Here is a 20,761-nt window from a genome sequence, read left to right on the forward strand (position 1 = left end):
TAACAATACCGTAATACTAGTTACCTGGAATCAGTTGGACACCTCTTTTCCCGTTCCCTGTGGTCCTGTTCCCGTTCCCCGCATTCTTCCCATCGGCAGCACAGCCTTCATAGACGGCCGCCTATCAACAGAAGGCAATGTTTACGCTGATATGCAAGGGGTTTCTTTCTTTTTTCCATTCTGCCTTTTTTTCATGTCCGTGGCTTTTTTTATCAATTACACGTCTCATTTGCTGCTAGCCCCAAACTAATCTGGCTCGCCCAGTTAGCTTACAGGGGCTTTCGAAGGATTCGTGATAACTTTTTAGAGAGAAGCCTATATTACCTTAATTATATATCTCAGTCTGTTGCCCCTGGCATCTATGATAGCTCCTATAGTACAGCGAACATCTAATAGAGGAATCCCAAATAAACTTATAGTAATGGAGCATTCAAACGAACAAAGTCGTTCGTCTATAACCACAAGTCATACTCATTCCACCTCAATACCATTAATCCCACGAACAAAACCAAAGCCAACGACTTCACTGTCTCAACTTCATTCCGGTGTCGACTCAACCAATTTTCTAACTCCACCCGCCAAGTATAATAGCCGCTATCTTTAAGCGCAGATCGGAGACCTGGGAGTCCGTCTAGGCTGCGGGCATTCCATTCACGCTGGTATGTTTGCATCTCACCGGCATCAACCTTTTTGGTGGAAAAGTGGCCCAGTGTTTGGCGGTCTTTGAGATAAGGTTTGGATTTGTTGGTTTCGGGATCGATTATTTGGGTCAATAGTGGGACACCATAGCCACAGGAGGTTTGGACCTGCATATTGCTTGTTAGACTCAATGCACAAGATGGGTGACATCTCTCCGACGGATTATGCTCGGGATGCTTTTCAGTTTTGCTGTCCATCAGACTGATTGACCCTCGAGCCAAAGCCACACCAGAGACAAACGCTAACCTTGAAAACGTCAAGTTTAATGATAGCACGCGCTCCCACGGTCTGGGGTTTACCCATGCGCTGTGAATATCTAAGGAACTCAGGCTGATCCCACTCAATAACAGTACCAGTACAGAATAGCCGCAAGATACGAGGAGACGTGTCAAACGAGCAGAACATCACGGTAACGCGACCATTTTCGCGTATATGGGAGATGGTTTCGCAGCCAGACCCGGTTGAATCGATATACGCTACCTGGTTTGAACCGAGGATCGCAAAGCAAGAATCTGGCAAACCCTTTGGAGAAAGGTTGACATGTCGGCCACGCAGAGGAGCAGATGCCACAAAGAAAACTCTTTGGCGTAGAGCCCAGTCGCGCAGATCGCCTGGAATGGACTCGTAGAACTTGCCCATGGCTTTGAGTGGATTGACGAGAGGGGTTTACAGAGAGAAGTTGACCTGGTATACAGTAGAGCGTGTATAGTACGGAGTTAGTTTCGCGTAAAATATACAGTATCGCTTGCAGTCCCATAATCGTATTGTAAATTACACATACTATTATAGAAGGCGGTCTGAAATGGGACCTATGGGACCTGATCCAATCAGGCCTTGCATATATCGGAAATATATTTTCCGGGACTGAAGTCGAAAGTGTATGCAGGTTTAACTGATTTCGAAAACTACTGTACCTTCAAAATTTATCCGACTTTCAATCATAGCACCCATTTTACATTGATAAATCTGGATGTGTTTACAGTAGGCTTCGAAACAGATTTCATTATTTATGAGTGAAAGAACTGTCAAATTTCTAAAGAACTTGAAGAATGGGTAAAAAGTAAATCTGAAGCCTGGAACGCAGCAAATGATCAAGAAAAGGACGGAAAATTGAAACAAGACCTACTAGATCTGCTTCGGGAATTTGGTTAGTTGGCTCGTTTCTTCCGAAAATCACTCTACAGATCTAGCTGATCATTCAAGGCGGGGTGTTCTGTTTGAAAGTACTCCTTGGTGGGCGACTTCACAGTTTACAAGAAATTCGAAACACACAAAATATTGATCGGAAAATCCTAGGAGATGAGAAAAAGTTCGAAATTTCTGCAAACGTTATGAGTCCAGTGGCCGCACTTACAGCTGGTGGCAGTCGTGCCAGGGGCAGTGAGACCGACGACCAGAAGAAAGCTACGGGATCGACATCTCAGATTTCCATTGAATGTCAAGGTGGGAATCCGTTGGTATGTTGTAGGTGGGTACTTTCCCGTTCATGAGTGAATAGCCTCGTCCTGTTGAATATTTGATTGGCGCCGCAGACATAACACTTAGTCTATTCAGTCCATCAGATTGGATGTTGTCGGTATGTTCCAGCTACTACTGGAGGGTCATTGACGTGAGTTCTTTTAAACCCACCTTCGTTCAACTGGGCTAAGCCACTACAGCAAGACGAGCCTAAAGATTCGCTCTCAGCTATTCTGATATTCAGGAAAGGGCCGGCAGACGTCATACAAGAGTACATTGAGGCCCTAAAAAAATCAGCAGTATGTTTTTCCAATGTGGGGTCGAGCTATTTTTAACGTACAAAATCCACAAAATAGGAAAACAAGGACGACAAAACGCCCTCGAAGAAAGATAAAGGTGAAACGGCTGGTGGGCATAAAGGCCCAAGAACAGGCTCGAGTTCAACCCATGCAGGCCGTCATACCGGCTCAAGAACACGCCGGTGTTCTAGCCACGCCGTCAAATAGGAAGACAAAGAATCCGTTTACAAGAACTAAAAATTGGGCAAATACAGAATTCATTTATACAGTACCTTCTCGTTGAGCTAATGATCGAGCAGATTAAGAAGATCAGGCATATGCACAGATCATCGAGGCATTGGGAGGGAAATGTATAAAGGTATATGTCGATCTAGGAGATGGTGTTTTACTACTCAAGAAAGGTTAATTCAGCGGCCACCCAATTTCCTATATGCTTTTTATGGTAATCCAGGACAATGCGCAATACCTGGTGGTTCTTAAATCGATCCTCCCAGTTCCTCAATACTAGTACGTTCGGATATCCTGTGATCCGACACCATATCTTTCCCACCCCTTCAAGGAGTCCTGCCTACAATCTGACAGATGGACGAATTAGCGTGTGCAGGAGAGGAGTAGGCGACGAACTAGCCACGTGTCCAGACCTTCCTCCACGATTCCACGGAGAATTACAGTATCTTACAATGATTCATTTAGCCAAACCACTCGATACCATACGACTAAGCGGGGGTTGTTTATGGAATAACCCAATACAGATTAGTGCATTCTGGGATAAGGTCTAGGAAACAATTCGTCTGTGTACAAAGGGGAATCTGTTTTCGACTCCGACTGTACACGTGGTCGATTGCCAGGATATAACACGATAAAGATACTAGATACTACGACGCTACTACCTCGCTTGCATCTTGGTTAGTTGAAACACAACGTGGAGTGACGAAAGCAAACTATAGCATTTGAATGCGATCGGGTTGGATGGGTATAAATAGGTAGGTAAATGTAGCTACAGACTAGATTGTATCATCCAGCTCTATCTTATTCTTCACCTTTACCACCCCTCTCGGTACGATGATCTTCTCAAGGACTACTGCGCTTTGCGCGCTGGCATCGGGGGTTTACGCCCAGTCGCAATATACTTCTACTGGTACGGCTGCCGTAGCTGCGGCAGCTGCCACCGCGTTGACTCTATCCCCTACATCGAGTGTGGCGGGTTTAACTTTCGATCGCTTTGTTCAGATCTGGCTAGAGAACGAGAATTACAGTGCGGCTATCAAGGACTGTGAGTGACCAATGTCATTAGATTCGAATATAGCGCATATTACTAACCTGGGATTTAGCAAACCTCGCCTATCTCGCGTCTCTAGGCATCACACTCACGAATTATTTCGCTATCACCCATCCCTCTCAGGTAAGATGACCCGAGTTTTGTGGATTATCCCTTCTTGCTCACATGGGATCGCAGCCCAACTATGTGGCCGCTGTTGGTGGTAGCACCTTCGGGGTCGCTGATGACAATACGCACTATATATCTTCAAGCACAAAGACAATCGTTGACCTCCTGGAAGGCGCTGGTGTCAGCTGGAGTTTGTATCAAGAAGATATGCCTTATTCTGGTTTCGAGGCAAATTATGCCAACCAAAAAACTGGTGCAAATGACTACATGCGCAAGCATAAGTGAATCTCCCGACACAAAATTGTGCGAGAGCGCAGAGTCACTAACAAACCGTTCGCAAGTCCTCTAATGAGCTACAACTCGGTGACCTCAAATACCGACCGTCTTGCTAAATCGAAGAACTTCACTATGTTCTATGAAGACCTGAACAACAACGAGCTACCTCAATGGATGTTCATCACCCCCAACATGAGTAAGTATTTCTCGCTTCTCCTGTCGAGATTCTTTGAACTTGGACTAATTCCAATGTGACTTGCAGCCAACGATGGCCATGATAGCTCGCTCGCCGCAGCTGGAACTTGGTCTCGTAACTTTTTGACTCCTCTGCTCTCAAATAAAAGCTTCAACACTGATCGTACTTTGATAATCCTTACCTTTGACGAGGGTTTGACCACCGGGACTAACCAAGTATATGCTGTCCTTTTGGGTGGTGCAGTCTCAAGCACGAAAGTTGGTACCACGGACAACACCGCATATAATCACTATAGTCTGTTGAAGACTGTGGAGACCAATTGGGCCCTGGGCAACCTTGGAGAAAATGATGTGGATGCCACTGCGTTCTTCTAGGCGGTTTACAATGATTATCACGGAGGAATAGCGTCGATAGTAGCAGGCTATACAATTTCGCCATTGGTATCAATCGGTAACTAAGCCTCGTCAGATTTATTGATACTTCTCAATGATAACAACTTGGGCTTCTTCCCTCAATTTTCATTTCGTTCAATATGACAAATAGTATACCCCAACATCAATGGCCCACTCGCTCCCCGGTTCCATAGAGGAATTCGAACGATACTTTGAGGTACGGAGCAGAATTCAAGTACTTCTTTCATCGTTACAAAAAAGGCCGGCTAATTCCATTCACAATGATTAGACTTTCTTCGAGAGAAAGGAACGTGTGGTCAATCTAGCTTCTGCTATCGAGCTCCTTAACTAAGCACATCCTCATCTTGACTACAGCACTTTACAATTTTGATTCCTTCGCGATAGCATCCCTGAGAACTCGTCGCAAAATTTTCCCAGACTAGATCATGTCAACACATGTCAATGCTAGTATTTCAGCAGCACGTACCGGAGCTTTGGGGATGGCGTCGGTGAACACAACACCACCTGTGAGTCTCTTGATCGTTGATACCTTGGCATTGACGAATTGCATGATATCATCCACGGAGACGGAAGCCCCCGGCGCTGCTACAACGTAAGCACGAGGGTACTCCACATCTCCCCTGTCTTCGTTAGTACGTGGAACAAGGCCCATCTAAGAAAATTTTGTCGAGCCTCACTTTCTCACGCCGATGACGGCGGCGTCATTGACAGCAGGGTGATCTAGAAGGAGTGCTTCGAGCTCAGCAGGCCAGACCTGGACGCCTTTCACCTTGATCATTTCCTACCACAAGATGTCAGTCGTTGTGCTCGGCTTCACTCACATGTCCACCATGACTTGCCTTCTTTCGGTCCACGACATAATACCACCCATTTTCATCCTGGCGTGCCACATCTCCTGTCTTCAACCACCCGTCTGGGGTAATAGTCTCATCAGTCGCCTTTTTGTTTTGCCAGTAACCCTTCATTATGTTCGGTCCACGGAACCATATCTCCCCACTTTGCCCCGGCGTAACCTCGTTCTCCTCATCATCCATCAGCTTAATCTCACAGTTCGGCATGGGCTCGCCAACGGAGCCAGCTAGTGCCGTTAGGGTAGGATCCCAACCGATAGAATTGCAGCAGGATCTGTGCGCAGAGTCAGTATAGGGCCCTCACTCCAAGCCATGCCAAGTGGTATTTAGCGAAAGAGACAAGACGAACTCAGTGGATGCAAGGCCCTGCTTGACATTTACGTGTCCCTTGGGCCAAAGCGATTCGTACTGCAAAGTCGGTCCTGGACCTAACGGTGCTGCACACGAAAAAGTCTTGGTAACACTGTTGATGTCATACTTGCCATTCTTCAACGCAGGATGTTTGGTCATGGCAACGATGATGGGCGGCACAAGGTGCAGCTCCGTGATACGAAACCTCTGGATATTTTCTAGCATACGGTTGATCTCATATTGCCGCATGATATACGAAGGGACCCGTCTAGCGATAGAAATGGTGCAGAAATAGCACATTGCCAGGCCGTGATAGAGCGGAATGGTGCACAACCACCTGGAATTTTTGGCCGCCAGCTCCTTCGTGCGGAGGTTAGGATCGAGGCTCATAACGAAATCCGTCTGAACGCAATTTGCGAGAATGCCGTAATGTGACGCCTCCGCTGCTTTTGGAAGACCAGTGGTTCTACCAATCATACTATTAGTATTTTCGGAGACATGAAGAAATCCCACGGTGACGAACCCAGAGGTCATTACCGTATAGACAGTTGTCGACTTCGATTCATCCGGGGTTAGCTTCTTCCAAACGAAACGCCTGCCTACCTCTTTCGGCGCTAGTAAATGCTTCCAATGCTTCACTCCAGCTTTAGAATTATCATCGCCGCCGCCATCCTTGATTAATGGAGCATCGTTAAACACGAAAACACGCTCCCGCTCCATGCCTACCATTTTGGCGGCCTCAAGAGCGCAGGCCAGAGTTACTTCACTCGCCAGCATGAACCTTGGCGTGGTAAGGTCCAGCTGATATGCCAACTCGCGGGCATTGAAGTGTGGATTCGCAGACTGGTAGATGCCACTAGCCATGATAATGCCAAGGTTGATGACGGGGAATAGAACATCGTTGCCACTGAGAATGATAACTCGATCGCCTTCTCTTAATCCCGCGGCCTTTAATCCAGCAGCAAAACGCTGGGACCAGAGACGCAGCTCAGTCCAAGTCATGTACAGTTTCTCTGGGTCTTCAGCATCAGCAAAGGCGAGAGCATCGCCTAGTGGGGCTGTAGGGGAGCCGAATAGATAGGTCGGAATGTCCACCTCCGGAATAGAAACGCTCCATCGTGATTTCTGTGGCATGGCAAGGTAGTTCACGGTACATTGACACAAGAGTTGAACAAGTGAAAGCGGGGAAATATTGTTGATTCTTTCTAACATTATAACGTCGGGGGCCTTATATCATGTGACTATGTATATAAGCGCCCATTTCGATGGAGAAAATCTTTGCTTAGTATGTTTAGCTTTTCACTGTGCCAGCACGGAATTCTGTAATATGGCTGGCGGGCCCAGGCGAAGACCGCTCTGGAGATGGGACATAATGGATGGTATCTCATATTGAATTGTAGAAATCTGTGCAACATGAATTGTTCCAGGTATATACTCAAAATAACCCTATGCTTCTAAACGCCATGTTTTTTGAATGCCGGCGAAACCAAATAGTAAACCTATAAATGCAACACACAAATCCTGTTCCTTTTTGTTTACCAACCCCGTCTCTTGCCACGGTGCTCCAAGCCCTTCTCATGTCGCTTGACCCTCTTCCGCTCGTTCTTCCTCCTCTTATCACGCTCGAACCGCTCAGGATCGGCAACGGCTTCAATCCGGCGTTTGGCACGACGTCCTTCCCGACGTTCCTTGATCTGGTCCTGAACCTTGGTCATCTCGGCGATGTATTCGGTGGTTCCAAACTTCTTCTGCAGCGAGTCCAAGACTTCGTGGCAGTTCGAGACGAGAGCTTTGCAGGTATTCTGGAAGCTCTCATCAGAAGAGCGGGGAGGGGGAATAGATGGGTCGGTCAAGTGCTGCAGCGGAAGAAGAATGACGGGCAGAGATGGGAGAATCTGCTCGGCTTCCAGATGGCGGATGAGGGCAGCCAGGAGAGCGATGGAGGCAGTCTTCGGGATAAGAACATTGGGTCTCGTTGAAATGACCTCCCGGCGCAAAAGCGATGAGATCTGCGAGAAGATATAGCGGATAGCAGATTGCTTCGACTGCGTACCGGTTGCCTTGTTGTCTTCGCCATCGACTTGGCTTCCAGCATCCACGTCCTCATCCTCATCTTCACCTTCCGACTCGGCCTCCTCGGCTGCCTCGGCTTCGGTCTTCTGGAATTCAAGACCGTTTTGCGCACAGCATCGACCAAGGAAGACCAGGTTACGGACACTCTGCATTGCCAGTTCCTCGGAGATACCCGGGGTGCGAAGGGACCGCAGACTAGCCCGGAGCAGCTTGAGCATGGAGTCCTTGTCCAAGACAAGGCCAGAGCTGCAGGCCAGGGGAATCTCGCTGTAACCAGTAGCGGCATGTGTTTTCGCCACATCCGCCAACCACATACCGACGAGGTTCGCAGCGCAAGTCTTGACCCATGCGTGAGTGAAGAAAAGTGACTCTTGAATGGCGGCCCAAACAGAGGCGCAGCTAGCGCTCAGTCCGAGAGTAGGGTTCGTTTTGCAGAGCTTGGTGAAAAGCTGCAATGCGAAGTAAAGTGTCTCCCAGTTTCCATCATCCTGGTCTTCAAGGACGGACTGCATCAAGTCAGGGAGAATACTTGTGACGAACCGTCCTTCCTTCTCTTTTTCGGTCTCCTCAGCCTCGAAGTAGATCCGCATAGCCTGCAAGCCAATACTACCCAAGGCCATGTTGTCGGTCTGCTCCAGCCAGGAGTGAAGGGGAGTGAGGATAGTCTTCATCTGTTCCTTGTCTGCTCGGTTGTAGAATTGCCCAAGTAATGCACCGGCCATTTCACGGCACTCTGATGAGTCGTCATTTGCCATGGCAAGAACAACAGGCAAGAAGAATGTGCTGATCATATCCTGAGCCATCTCGTCTCCTGTCTTCGACAAGAGCAAATGAATTGCCTCCAAGACCGACTGCCGTCCTTCTTGGTGCTTGTACTCCAAATTCTTGGCGAGGAATGCAAGCTGTTTCGACCATCGGCTCTTGGCTTGTGGATACTCGATGAGGAAGTGGATGTAGGTACCCCGTGCCAGATCGCGCGCAGAGCGAGTCTGATTGGTGACCATCATGGTTGCAATGTTATCCACAAGCTCGTACATTTCCGGAACGACGAACTTGCGCGACATGACTGCTCGGATGAAGTTGAACGTCACACCTTGCCGGTCAGGTTCCTCGATATCGGCTGTCAGGCGCTGGAGGAGATATGCAAGGTGTCCATCGCGCAGTTTGGTGGTCTTTCGCTCGCGGATCATGGAAGAAATCAGCTTCAGCGAAGCTTGTGAAGCCTCGGAGTTGGTGCTTGGTGACTCCTTGATCATCTTAACAGCCTCTGTGAGGTACACATGAGAGTTGTTATCAATCTCGGGTAAGGGGAGCTTGATAATCGTGGAGAGCAACCGCAGAGCAGAGACCTTGACCTCTTCTTGAGCCTGAACAAGTGCGTCACCAATGATAGGCAGGAATCCAGAGAGGTTGGATGCTGTCATGAGCGAGCTAAACTTGTTCAAAATGGCGCGAAGAATGTCAAGTGCAAAACGGGTCAGCTTGTAAACGTGGGATGATGTCGTGCCACGCTTCTCGCCTCGCTTGCCTCCTTGCAACTTGACCAGGAAACGTTCCTCCCTCTCCCACTTGGCAGTAGCCTGAGCAGTAGTTGGGGCCTTGTCCTGGTAGGATTCCTTGATGATTTCGTAGCAGAATACCAAAATCTCTCGGTTTTCAGCATGGGGATTTCTCAGGAGACCAATGCCAATTCGTCGCATGAGCTCATCAAGCTTTTTGACAATGTTGGAGTTAAGCTTCTCTCGCAGCAGTGATTGGAGCGGACGAACGAGGCTCGCCAAGTGGCGGATTGTGGTATTCTTGGCAAGAAGCTCCATGGAATCGTAGCTCTTGTTACTCTTGACCTCCTTCATCTTGCTAACATAGTCTTCAGCATCCTTCTCCTGACCAACGGTGCCGAAAGTGTCATCCATGACCACGGCAACCAAATCCCCCAAGCAATAGTCCAGGTCGCCTTGACTGAAATGGTCCGTAGTCGCGACGAGCATGGAGTGGACGGTGAAGGATAGAACGTGAAGCTGGTAACCACGAAGAAGTGTGTTGCGCAGCTCCTTCAGGATATAGCCAAAGTAGACCGGGCCGAGCAAGAGGGCAATGTCATTCAAAGTCTTTCTTGCAGTATCTCGAGAATCTTGAGCTTTACTCTTCAGGGTGCTGCAAACGTCGAGAAGAACGGCAGGAAGACGGATGGCCATCTCCTGCTCAGGAAGAATCTTGAGCAACTTGATTGTCGTGACAGAGGCGGGCAGACGTAGACTCATCTCAGTCTGCTGCTTGTGATGGATGAAATTGGTCAAGAAGGGAATGAAGTTGGTTGTCAACTCCAACGAGACTTTTTCCAGAGTGGGCAGTGTTTTGGCGAGTCTGCAATGGATCGAATCAGACAAGTCCATCTTGTCGGAATCATCCGTAGCATGGCCATTGGCCTTTTCGCTGACCGTCTTCTTCTGGTCCATCGCGCTTGACAGAGCATCAGACATCCGACCCAGGAGTCTGAGAATGTTCTTCTCCATCTCGGGTTTGCTCTGCATGTAGCTGCGGTATCTTCGGAAATTGGCACGGAACTGACTCCAATCTAGCCATTCTGCCAGGGACCCAATGGTTGCTACAGCCTCAGCGATCAGATTGTGACCACTCTCATCCTCAGCTTCATCAAAAGAAAAATGCTCAATGAGAGGTAGGAAAATGGTGCCCAGATTTGAGGACTCAATGTTGCCTTTAGCAGCCTCCGCAGCAAGTCGACGCAAAGCGCGCATCCGACGGTGCTGCTGGATGTGGAGGATATTGTTGAAGAAAGATGCCTCGTCATCATCACCAACAAGGAGAACATGCATATCTTGAACAGATGGCCTGGTAGGGTTGAGCTTGATGAAGTATCCGAGTACGGCGACAATCTCAGAACGGATCAATTCGGACTTCTGGCGAATTCCGTACTTCAACGATGAGAGTAGAACATCATTGATAAGTGCCTCGAAGCCTTCATCACCTGTCTCGGTCGCTGCTCTCTCGATGAAACGCTTCAAGCCGAAAGTGGCGCTAGATCGGATGGCGAGCTCCTCTTCATCCTTGACGTGGAAGAGCATGTTGAACAGGAGAGGTCGCCACTGCTTGGCATTAAGATTTTGAGACATCTCCTCGTTGATCTTTCTGAAGGCCCCAAGGCGCCGCTCGTAGTCAGGTCCAAGTTTCTTCACTGAACGAGAGTTCAGATCAGCGCAGAGCTCAGCGACTTCGACGAGCTTTTGATCGCGAGAAGCAAGGGCAGTGAAAACTCTCGCCAACACCTCTCTGTTCGCGTCATCCTTGAAGTAGTCGAACATGGACGAAACCGCCTCGAAAACTTGCTGGGATAGCTCAGTATCTTCCTCGGGGTTGTACAGAGGAAGGAAGTGCTCGAGAATCCGCAAAAGACCAGACTTTGTCTTGGGGTTGACACGGTCTGGGGGCTGACGAAGCAGGTACGTCGCGATGCTAATGAGGCTAGAGGTCTCACCAGAGGATTCGACACAAGGCGCGGTCAGAGACAGGGCAGTGACACCTGAAAACAGGACCGGTTTCGAAGGTCCTCTCTTCAAGAGGCGACCGAGATGGGAGAGGGCATGCTCCAGGTAAGGGGAAAGGACCTCAGAGCGAATCTGCTCCGCTGGGAAGTCCGGCATTGTCTCGTCTTCATCTTCACCATCATCCTTGAGTTTGATGCCGCTAGCCAGTTTGACTAAGGGCACGAGAACTTCATCCAAAGCGAAGATCTTGACCTCGTCACGAGCGGATTCAACGGCCAGGACGTCGATGACCTTGGTCAAAACGTCCTTGTTGTGGTTCACCAGGTAAAAGGTCGATCGCGGAGCAGAAGCCCAAGTGTGGAACAGCCGAAGCAGCCCAGAAACACCCTGTGCAGTCTCAATGGGGAATTGCTCTAATCTGTTGTCAATGACCTCCCGGAAAATGATCCGGACATACGGAGTCCAATCCTGATCGGGAGAGATAGAGAAGACCAGGCTCAAGCATCGGATACCTGATTGGCGGATGTTCTGGAACATAGATAGAAGGCGCTCGTCCTGGCGATCAACGTAAAGAGCGCTTTTCTCGTCGTAAAGAGATCTGCATGCTCGAACCAGACAGTAGACGATCACATTCATAGCCTGAGTGGTATAGGCAGTCATGCGGCTCTGGAGGGTATCGAAAACGGTGTCGATCATCTTCAGCAGACCAAGCTGTCTCCTTGGGCTTGTCAATTCATCCACGAAAGCCTTTTCGTCATTCTCTGTGTCGTTGGCAATAGCCACTTCAGCAAGAGGACCAAATGAGATGTTAATAAAGAGTTTGAAGTCCTCCTCCGAGAGATGCGAAAGGGTACGCAGAATAGCCTTGCGGCGGCCAGATTGGCCTGCTTGATTAGAGCTGGCACCCGCTTTGGAAATCATGCGACCATAGAGCAATCGAAGAAGCACTGGCATCAGGACTGGACGATGCTCCTGCTCGATCAGGCTGTCTTCCCCGCCAGCTCGGACAAAGACCATCAGCTCGTCCTTGAACCTGGACTCATCCAAAATGTTAAGCAAATTCTCTTGGTAGGGAGTAACATGGGAATTCTTCCAGGTAAAGAGAGCTTTGAGAGCGGCCTTTTGAATCTCCGAGTTACCGTGACAAAGGAGACCCATAACAGCTTCATGGACCTCCGGTGCCCTGTAAAGAACCTTGGGGTTCACAAACTGACCAAACAAGGCAAGCATAGACAAACGGTCCTTGAAACCCCATCGGATTGGCGCCTCTGAGTTGTCAGCTTCAGTCTTGACATCTTGTCCAGGAGCGTCATCCTGATCATCACGAAGAGCCCAAGACAGAAACAAGGGAACAATTTGACGAGATCGCTTCTCGGCAACGTTGGGGGCGGCGTTTAGCACTTGCAGGGCATGGTTTCGAGGCAGAGCAGGAATAAGATCAGCAATCTTGTGTTCCTTTTGGAATTGCTGGGAGAGGGTGATAGACGGAGCTTGAGCGACGGCCCAGTTGGTACCGACAGTGCGGTCGATGTTGTTGACGTTAAAACACTCATAATAACTCGCCACGAAGTTGTTTTCTTTATCATCTTCCGGCTCCTCATCTCCAGCAGCGTCAGAGTCCCGCTCCTGTAACCACTGGATAGACAAATCGGAGACAATCTTCTCTCCTTCCGGGTGTTCACTGATGGTCTTCAAGGCAGCAGCAGAGTCATCCCATAGGGGCGCAAGCTTCTTAGAGAACAGGCCAAAGCAGAAGTATGGAATAAGAGTGGCCATCCACTTGCGAGGCGCAATCTGTGGGTAGAGAAGCGCCAATTTGCGGACATGCATCTGGACTGTTCTTGCGCTCTGCAAAGTCAGGGGGCTTTCTTCGACCTCAATAGCCAGCGCGACAGGTGAGTGGTCTTCTTTGGCATATTGAACGACGAGTTGCTGCAAAATTTGAAGAGAGACGAACCTCAGTCGATGAGATGGGCCGGCCAAATTGACAATCAAGTTGGACGCAAGCTCATCCACCGAAGAGGTTTCAGGTTCTGACTCTTGCCTCTGCACAACACACATAAAAGCGAGAACTCCTTCAAGGAACAGGGGTAGGCGCGAGAACTTGGTGGAGGCAGCGAGTATAAGCTGCCAGAGACCCGAGTCAAGCTCCCCAGCCTCTTTTGCCAGCTCGACATAGGCCTTGAACCCCTGTCCAAGATAGAATGCAATACCTTCAAGTTTCTCGCTGTCAGTCTCAGAGGCAGCGTCCTTCATCGCAGACAGGATGTTCTTGTGCAATTTCTTGACAATCTTAGATAACGTAGCAGAGTCCGCAAATAGAGAAATCGCCTTTGGAAGTTTTACCAGAGCATTCAAGGTGCTCTGGTCCTTGGCCGGATAGACCAAAGAGTCGTAGATACGGGTCTTCAACCCATCAGGGCAGGACACATATCCTGGCCTTGAGACCTCGGGTGTGATGCAACCGGTCTCGTGCAGCTTGAGAAGAGCAAGACACAACTCAAATTCATGCTCCTTCCACGAAGAATTGATGAACTTCTGGAAGTAAGGCACCAGTAGACTTTGGAAACGCTCAGAGCCCCATTCTGAAAATGTAGTACAGAAGAACAGGAAGTACTTCGCAAGAGGCCCAATTGATACCAGATCCATGAAGGAGCGCATGAATGGGAGCATCTCATCCATTGGCGACAGCTGAAGAGCATATGCAACAGCTCCAAGGAGCTGGGGAATCGACTCCGAATGATCATCAGGGCTTGCCGCGGCCTGTTTGAGGAGCGATACAAGCGTTTGGTGAACCGCCTTCCAATCTCTGATTCTGGAGGCTTTCCTGGTTGCCACGCAAACAAAGATCAAGCGACAGCACTGGGGAAAATTAGAGTTTTCACTCTCTTGAGACCGAAGATTGATGTATTCCTTAACAGTGTCGATGATAGGCCCAAAGGTGTCCGGTGTGGTGTGGTGAATGAGATTGATCACGACTCCAGTAGCGACTTCTGCGGGCACTCTCTTGTTTGGAGTCGATGGAGGAACTTGGTCCAAGACACAACGGAGGACGTCCACACCATTAGAGTGGAGACCGTGGTTGACACCCTTGATGGCATCTGCAAACATCACCATCAGACCCTCCTTGTATGAGTCGATACTCTTCCCCTCTTCCGCAGTTTGCGTGATATCTTCGTAGAGGAAGGAGACGGCGTTTTCGAGTGGTGTCTTGTTTTTATAGTAGACAAGGCCGGCTTTGCGAATCAGGAAGGACATCGACTCGGCGGCGAATCGAGCAACGAAGGGTTTTTGTCGCTCCTTGCCGAGATAAGGAGTCATAATTTTCAGCAGTTCGCGTAAGTCCGGTACCAACAAACGAGAAAGAAACTTGAATATCCATGCCAGGCAGGTAAAGCTCCATTCGACGACCTCAACATCGGGATGTGTAGCTGCGACAGATGCGACCAACGTAACGGAGGTGGCGAAGTGCTTCTCAAAGCGAACTCCAAGGTCTCTGGCAAACTGGGCGAGCAAGCTCAGTAGTGGCTCCAGAGAGTTCTGGTCTCTCTTCTCAATAAATTCTACCAGCAAGCCCATAATCTTCTCTTCGTGGTATACAATCTGGGCGAGACTCTCGGAAAGGGCATCGACTCGACGGGTAAATTGCGTAAAATTGTCTGACAGGTTCATATCAACCCAGTGGTCGAGGGCCGACCGGAAATAAGAAGTCGCTTCGCCTTCATCTTCACCAAAGCTCGCCCGGCGCACTCGGTGGATCGGATCGATTTTGAGCTTTGCGATACGCTGCGAAAAGCCCTCGAATCGGTGTGTTTTGGTAGTTTCGGTGCCACGTTTCAAGCGCCTGGTGGGCTTGGCTCGTGAGCCTTGCGCTACCATCTTGGAGAATGCGACAGGTAGCGCTGCTGACGAGAAAGGTACTCGGGGAACTTTTTCTCAACCCGCATCGAATACAAGAAAAGTTGAACGGTATCCGGCTCCACTTTGTTCCGCTGGGGAGATTCGCAGCATAGCGCTAGCCTAAACAAGCTAGCGTGGTCACGAGGTGGCCCGAGCTCCCGTTTTCCAGAAGCGCGCCGCATCCTTGCAGCTTCACTATCAATTCTGCTTCCAGCAACACTCATCCCAGTTGTAGTGCAACGGTTGACACGCATTCTTCAATTTCTTAGGACTGACTTCGTGAGCTCTGTGCAAGATCTCCGGTGTTAATCCAAAGCTGGCGCTCAGACCAGAGCGCGGCTTTCTATTCCTCCGGCATGGCTTCAAAGATGTGAGAGACCCTCGGTAGCCTATTTCAAGAGAACATGAACTGACCTTGAGAACAGTATCGTCGTTGGTAGCCCCAACTGCCAGCTAAAGGCAGTGTTTACCAGACTGGCAAAGTTGCATACGAAACAGAACTTCGCTTTTGCAATCATTGTTGGCAACCTCTTTGGTGACTGCTCCACAGAAGCCGAGCTTGATGAGATCTCAGCCCTCCTTCAGGGCAACATCCATGTTCCTGTAACAACTTACTTCACAGTGGGTAGCCGACCGCTCCCTACTCGAATTGTGGAGAAGATCGAAGCCGATGATGAAGTCTGCCCGAACCTGTACTTCCTCGGGAAGCGAGGCATCCTCAAAACTGCTGAGGGCATTCGCATTGCAGCCCTCGGAGGTCAATTAGATCAGTCAGGATCAAATTCCAAGCCCGAAACCAACGCCAGTGGAAAATTCCAATCAACATACAGCGAGTCTGACGCTCGTGCTCTCTACGGCATGCACAACGCAGACATCTTGATCACGAATCAATGGCCCAAGGATATCCGCTTTGGCTCCAAAGTCGCAGTACCAGAGGACTACAATTCGATCTCATCCGAGGTCCAGATAATCTCAGACGTATGCGCCACGCTCAGACCTCGATATCACTTCTCCACATCCGACTCGTTCTTCTACGAGCGAGAGCCTTTCTTCCACATGCCGACGGAAGACAGTCCCGATACTAAGCCAATGACGCGCTTCATCTCCTTGGCCTCATTTGACTCCAAGCAGAAAGCCCTCTACGCATTCTCGCTCGATCTCACTGCCACGGCCCCTCTCACTATCCCGGCTGGCGTAACCGCCTCTCCCCTCTCAGCACCCCAAGCAAAGCGCAAGAATCTCCCCAGTCAAAATCAATCATTCCAACGCTTCGCCAGCCACGACCCCTCTCGCGAGTATAACCAGCACCGCGGAAAGCGGCAGCAGCGAGAGCCACCTCCAGGACCGGACAGGTGTTTCTTCTGTCTTTCCAACCCCAACATCGCAACCCACCTCATCGCCTCCATCGGCGACCAAAGCTACCTCACAACCGCCAAGGGACCTCTCCCTCCAGTCAATTTCTTCCCGTCTCTCGGCTTCCCGGGCCACATCCTCATCATCCCCTTCGAGCACACTCCAACCCTAGGCTTGATTTCAGACCCGGCCACTCGCTCAAGCACATACATCGAGATGGTCCGCTTCAACACCGCCCTGCGCCACATGGTCAGCGACCGCTCATCCGGGCAACTCGGCGCTGTGACCTGGGAAGTAAGCCGCGCCGGCGGCATCCACACACACTGGCAATTCCTCCCCGTGCCAACGGACCTCATCAAGGAGAAACTAGTCGAGCTTGCTTTCAAGGTAGAAGCCGAGAATCTCAAGTACCCGCGGTTCTCAAATCTCGCACTCGCGCAGTCAGACGGTGCCGCCGACGGTGAACCCGAGGACGGAGGCGCACTGAGCGAGCGGGGCGACTACTTCCGCGTATCGATCTGGAGTCCCGGAGAAGAAGAGAACAGCAACGAAGAGGGAAACGAAAAGGAGAAGGAGAAGGATGCGGAGTCCAGCGGCGATGCCGAAGCGGAAGCCGATGCTAGCAAGACCCAGCCCCGCGGGTCAGAACAGATCATGACGCTAAAGCTGAATCCGAATTTCCAGTTCGACCTGCAATTCGGCCGTCGCGTTATGGCGAAGTTGTTACAGCTCGATAAGCGGATGAATTGGAAGGATGCGACGCAGTCGCAGGCTGAGGAGGAAGCTGATGCGAATGCTTTCAAGGAGACGTTTAAGAAGTATGATTTCTCGCTCGAGTAGCGATGTCGTAGTACCACTGTGTGTGTGAGTGATGCGGATCTTATGTCTGAATGGAAACCATGTGATGACGGGGACTCTCCTATCCTGTCTCAAATACACCTCACTAAAGGAGTGATTAATCACTGCCTGTTCAGCAAATAACTAATGTACGATAGACCAAAATGAAGCCAATGCCATGAGTACATGTCCGAACAACAATCTCTACCTTCCAGACATTATCTAGTTGCTGCTGCTGCACTTAAATGTCCATGGTGATTTTCATTCGAAGACAAATGTCCGTCATGTACCTAAATATCCAAGACAAATCTCAAGCTTCCGTAGAGCTCGAGGGGGAGGTCATAGTCGTATACATGACACGACACACGCATGCGGTGGCCGCAAGGCAAGCACGGAGAAAAAGAACAAGACAAGATTGAAACGGGACATGAGCATAAATGACTCCGATGCAAGACCCAGCCATGATGGGGGCACAAAGAAAGAAAGAAAAAGAAGAAAGAAGAAAGAAAGGGCCATAATGACGAAGAGAACATAGTACAAGAAAACAAAATCATGGTATCAAAGTGCCTTCTCATGACCAACATCACAAAGAACAGAACCAGCGCAAGATCAAAAAAAGAGGGGGTAGGGGTACCAATCCCCACGAGAATAAAGAGAAATCAAAATCAAAAAACCAAAATCATCCCTCAAACATCCCTATACGTGCCCGGCGCAGGCCTCCTCCCACTCTGCAACAAACTCGGCGGCCGATCCCTCCCCGACTCCCCACTAACCGCAGCCCCATACTCATGTCCGCCATACTGGGACGGCGCCGCAGACTGGAACGGCGGTGGCGGAGACGCAGGGTGCGACGTATACGTTGGCGGGTACTGACTGGACCCGAACGAGGGCTGGCGCTGGAAACCCATACCGGGTTGAGGCGCGTGCGCGCGCTCCGCGGAGGGCGAGTACGCTGTGTGCGGTTGGTAGGATGCTCCTGATGAAGGCGAGGTGACGGCGTGGTAGCCGTTGCCGTTGTGGTATTCGTCGTATGGCTGTTGTTGGGAGTGGTCGTAGGCTTGCTGGTTATAGGTGGGCGCGCCGACGGGGGATGTCAGGCCTGGTGAGCGGCGGGCGTAGGGGTCTTGTGCGGCGCCGTAGGCGGTTGCTGGACCTGGGGAGCGGCGGGCGTAGGGGTCCATCATTGCCTGGGGTCCTGGGGAGCGACGCGCGTAGGGATCCGCGGCGTGGGTGGGGGTGGCTACGCCTGGTGAACGGCGGCCGTAGGGGTCTTGTGCTGCGGCGAGGGCAGCGGCTGGACCTGGGGAGCGGCGGGCGTAGGGATCTGTGGGTGTGAAGCCTCTGTATCCCGCGGCGGAGCCCGTCCTGTCTGGCGGGTAATCCGAGAAAGAGGTTGCGCCGTGTAATGGCGAGGCACCCTGTTTTCTATCCGGATGGTTGTGCGGGTTCAAGGGTTCCATCTCGACGTCGTCGTGGTGAGCCGGGTCCTCGACATGCTTATCGACGGCGGCGGCCCAGGTGGGCATTGCCGGGAGGGCATCTTCGTCGATTTTTGCGCCGGCGGATTTGGGGGTATCGAAGGTTGCTGTTTGGACGGCGCCGCGGTAGACGGGGGTGCGGGGGATGGTTGGTATGCGGTATGAGGGTTTGGTTGGGGAGGAGGTTGGTTGTAGGGGGTTGGTTCGTCGTAGTGTTTTGATTGTTTGTTTCTGCGCCGACCAGAGGGGCAGCAGCATCCGCAGCAGCATTTACAGCATTGATAGCCACAGCAGAGACAATTGATGATGCATCCCAGGATACCGATCAGGATGACCGAGCCGATGATGATGCCGACGATAACGGGCCATCTACAGTCAAGTGAGACATTGATCAGCGTGGGACCCTCCCATCAGGGCGCGTGCACTCCTTGGGGTGGAAACTGGAAACTCACTTGCAGTATGCCTTGGACATGCACTTATCCCAGCTCGAGAATGTCGAGGGAACAGACTCGATATCGTTCGCGACATTGCGCGCCCATAATCCCGCAAAACTTGTGGGACTCATGATGAGGGTATATTGGGGGTTCTAGCGCACTAGAACCGTCTCAATTCCTTCGGTTGACAATACACCCCTTGGTATACACGAAAATTCGCAAGACCGATCGGAAATCAGGCCAGATCACAGCTGCAATTCGTATATCCAACTCCGAAGACACTCACGAGGAAGCGCATGCGATAAGAACGAAGTTGGACCCCGACGAACACCAGCGAACGAAGGAGGATTCAAGGCGGGGTGCAGCCGAGCCTGATATCGAACAAGCGGGCTATGCAGAGAAAGCAAAACAGAAATAGAAGCAACGAATGGATACGGCGAACTTTCCGGGTTGTGTCGTGGTGTACCAGGGTTCACGGTGACGAGGCTTTCTCGGGGAATCACCAGCCGATTCGAAACGAGCGAACCAGGCAGCAAGAATCGTGAACTGGTGAGTACGAACGAGACGGAGGGGGGCTGGGATCAAAGTCAAATTCCAGGTTTGACCTTGAGACGAAGAAAATGAGGTTCGCGAGGGCTCGAAACGAGTGATAGCCCTGCTTTGCTTCTCGACGATAGACGTGAGGAAGAGAAAGAAGAAGAGGAGGAGATGTTCAAGTTCGCTGAAACACCGAGGGGGGAGACGAGAGTTCAGGGTTGACAGGGCCCCATCAACCCCCATCGCCCGCCCTTTCTCCGCCTATCACAGCCTCCACATTCTCGTCGGAGACTGAAAACCGCCAATCTTCATTAATCGAGGGACTTTTGCTCCACCGTTTGCCGATCGCGCAAAATCTGACCAGGAGGCGGATGAGAGATGACAGTTAGGAGTTCCAGTTAGGAGTTCCAGGAATAATAACAAATTGTTGGTGGGCTAGGGCGCAATATGGCAGGACAAGAGGTATGGGCTACGGAGGTCATACGGGGATTGGCATACATACCGAGGAATCTACCAGGAACAACGTCATTGTAGAATGTGTTTTGATTCATTCTGCTCACAAAGGGAAAAAAGAATTTGTATCTGCAGCCTCCTTTCAACGGCTCCAGCCACACCGATCAAAATCCCACAGACACAGAAAACGTAGTGTGCCCTGTTTCACAGACAGGCAAGTAGTCGAGTTATGTACAAGCTGCATAGCCAATTATCATGTATGC

General features: G+C 50.5%; 8 protein-coding genes across 8 annotated transcripts; 3 read left to right on the top strand and 5 right to left on the bottom strand.

The window, feature by feature from the left end:
- Positions 1-452: 452 nt before the first annotated feature.
- On the bottom strand, positions 453-1,338 carry N7458_011447 (pyridoxamine 5'-phosphate oxidase family protein; the record flags this gene model as incomplete). Its single annotated transcript, XM_056914829.1, has 2 exons — positions 453-806; positions 946-1,338. The coding sequence occupies 2 exons, from the start codon at positions 1,336-1,338 to the stop codon at positions 453-455; spliced, it is 747 nt and encodes a 248-aa protein (XP_056759583.1).
- Positions 1,339-2,030: 692 nt separating this feature from the next.
- N7458_011448 (uncharacterized protein) lies at positions 2,031-2,307 on the top strand (the record flags this gene model as incomplete). The annotated part of the gene is made up of 2 exons (XM_056914830.1): positions 2,031-2,156; positions 2,254-2,307. The coding sequence occupies 2 exons, from the start codon at positions 2,031-2,033 to the stop codon at positions 2,305-2,307; spliced, it is 180 nt and encodes a 59-aa protein (XP_056759584.1).
- A 1,211-nt stretch (positions 2,308-3,518) lies between these two features.
- N7458_011449 (uncharacterized protein) lies at positions 3,519-4,689 on the top strand (the record flags this gene model as incomplete). Its single annotated transcript, XM_056914831.1, has 5 exons — positions 3,519-3,729; positions 3,788-3,858; positions 3,913-4,124; positions 4,185-4,315; positions 4,382-4,689. The coding sequence occupies 5 exons, from the start codon at positions 3,519-3,521 to the stop codon at positions 4,687-4,689; spliced, it is 933 nt and encodes a 310-aa protein (XP_056759585.1).
- An 833-nt stretch (positions 4,690-5,522) lies between these two features.
- N7458_011450 (uncharacterized protein) lies at positions 5,523-7,064 on the bottom strand (the record flags this gene model as incomplete). The annotated part of the gene is made up of 2 exons (XM_056914832.1): positions 5,523-5,853; positions 5,929-7,064. 2 exons carry the CDS (start codon positions 7,062-7,064, stop codon positions 5,523-5,525), a joined length of 1,467 nt encoding a protein of 488 aa, XP_056759586.1.
- Positions 7,065-7,465: 401 nt separating this feature from the next.
- N7458_011451 (uncharacterized protein) lies at positions 7,466-15,385 on the bottom strand (the record flags this gene model as incomplete). Its single annotated transcript, XM_056914833.1, has 1 exon — positions 7,466-15,385. One exon carries the CDS (start codon positions 15,383-15,385, stop codon positions 7,466-7,468), a length of 7,920 nt encoding a protein of 2,639 aa, XP_056759587.1.
- Positions 15,386-15,762: 377 nt separating this feature from the next.
- On the top strand, positions 15,763-17,599 carry N7458_011452 (CwfJ domain protein; the record flags this gene model as incomplete). Its single annotated transcript, XM_056914834.1, has 2 exons — positions 15,763-15,776; positions 15,832-17,599. 2 exons carry the CDS (start codon positions 15,763-15,765, stop codon positions 17,597-17,599), a joined length of 1,782 nt encoding a protein of 593 aa, XP_056759588.1.
- A 683-nt stretch (positions 17,600-18,282) lies between these two features.
- N7458_011453 (uncharacterized protein) lies at positions 18,283-19,344 on the bottom strand (the record flags this gene model as incomplete). Its single annotated transcript, XM_056914835.1, has 1 exon — positions 18,283-19,344. The coding sequence occupies one exon, from the start codon at positions 19,342-19,344 to the stop codon at positions 18,283-18,285; it is 1,062 nt and encodes a 353-aa protein (XP_056759589.1).
- Positions 19,345-19,639, bottom strand: N7458_011454 (uncharacterized protein; the record flags this gene model as incomplete). The annotated part of the gene is given in 3 exon segments (XM_056914836.1): positions 19,345-19,443; positions 19,478-19,514; positions 19,527-19,639. The coding sequence occupies 3 exon segments, from the start codon at positions 19,637-19,639 to the stop codon at positions 19,345-19,347; spliced, it is 249 nt and encodes an 82-aa protein (XP_056759590.1).
- Between the last annotated feature and the right edge of the window lie 1,122 nt (positions 19,640-20,761).

Source organism: Penicillium daleae (genome assembly GCF_028827525.1).
Source record: "Penicillium daleae strain IBT 16125 chromosome Unknown utg000009l_segment0_segment0, whole genome shotgun sequence".
NCBI lineage: Eukaryota > Fungi > Ascomycota > Eurotiomycetes > Eurotiales > Aspergillaceae > Penicillium > Penicillium daleae.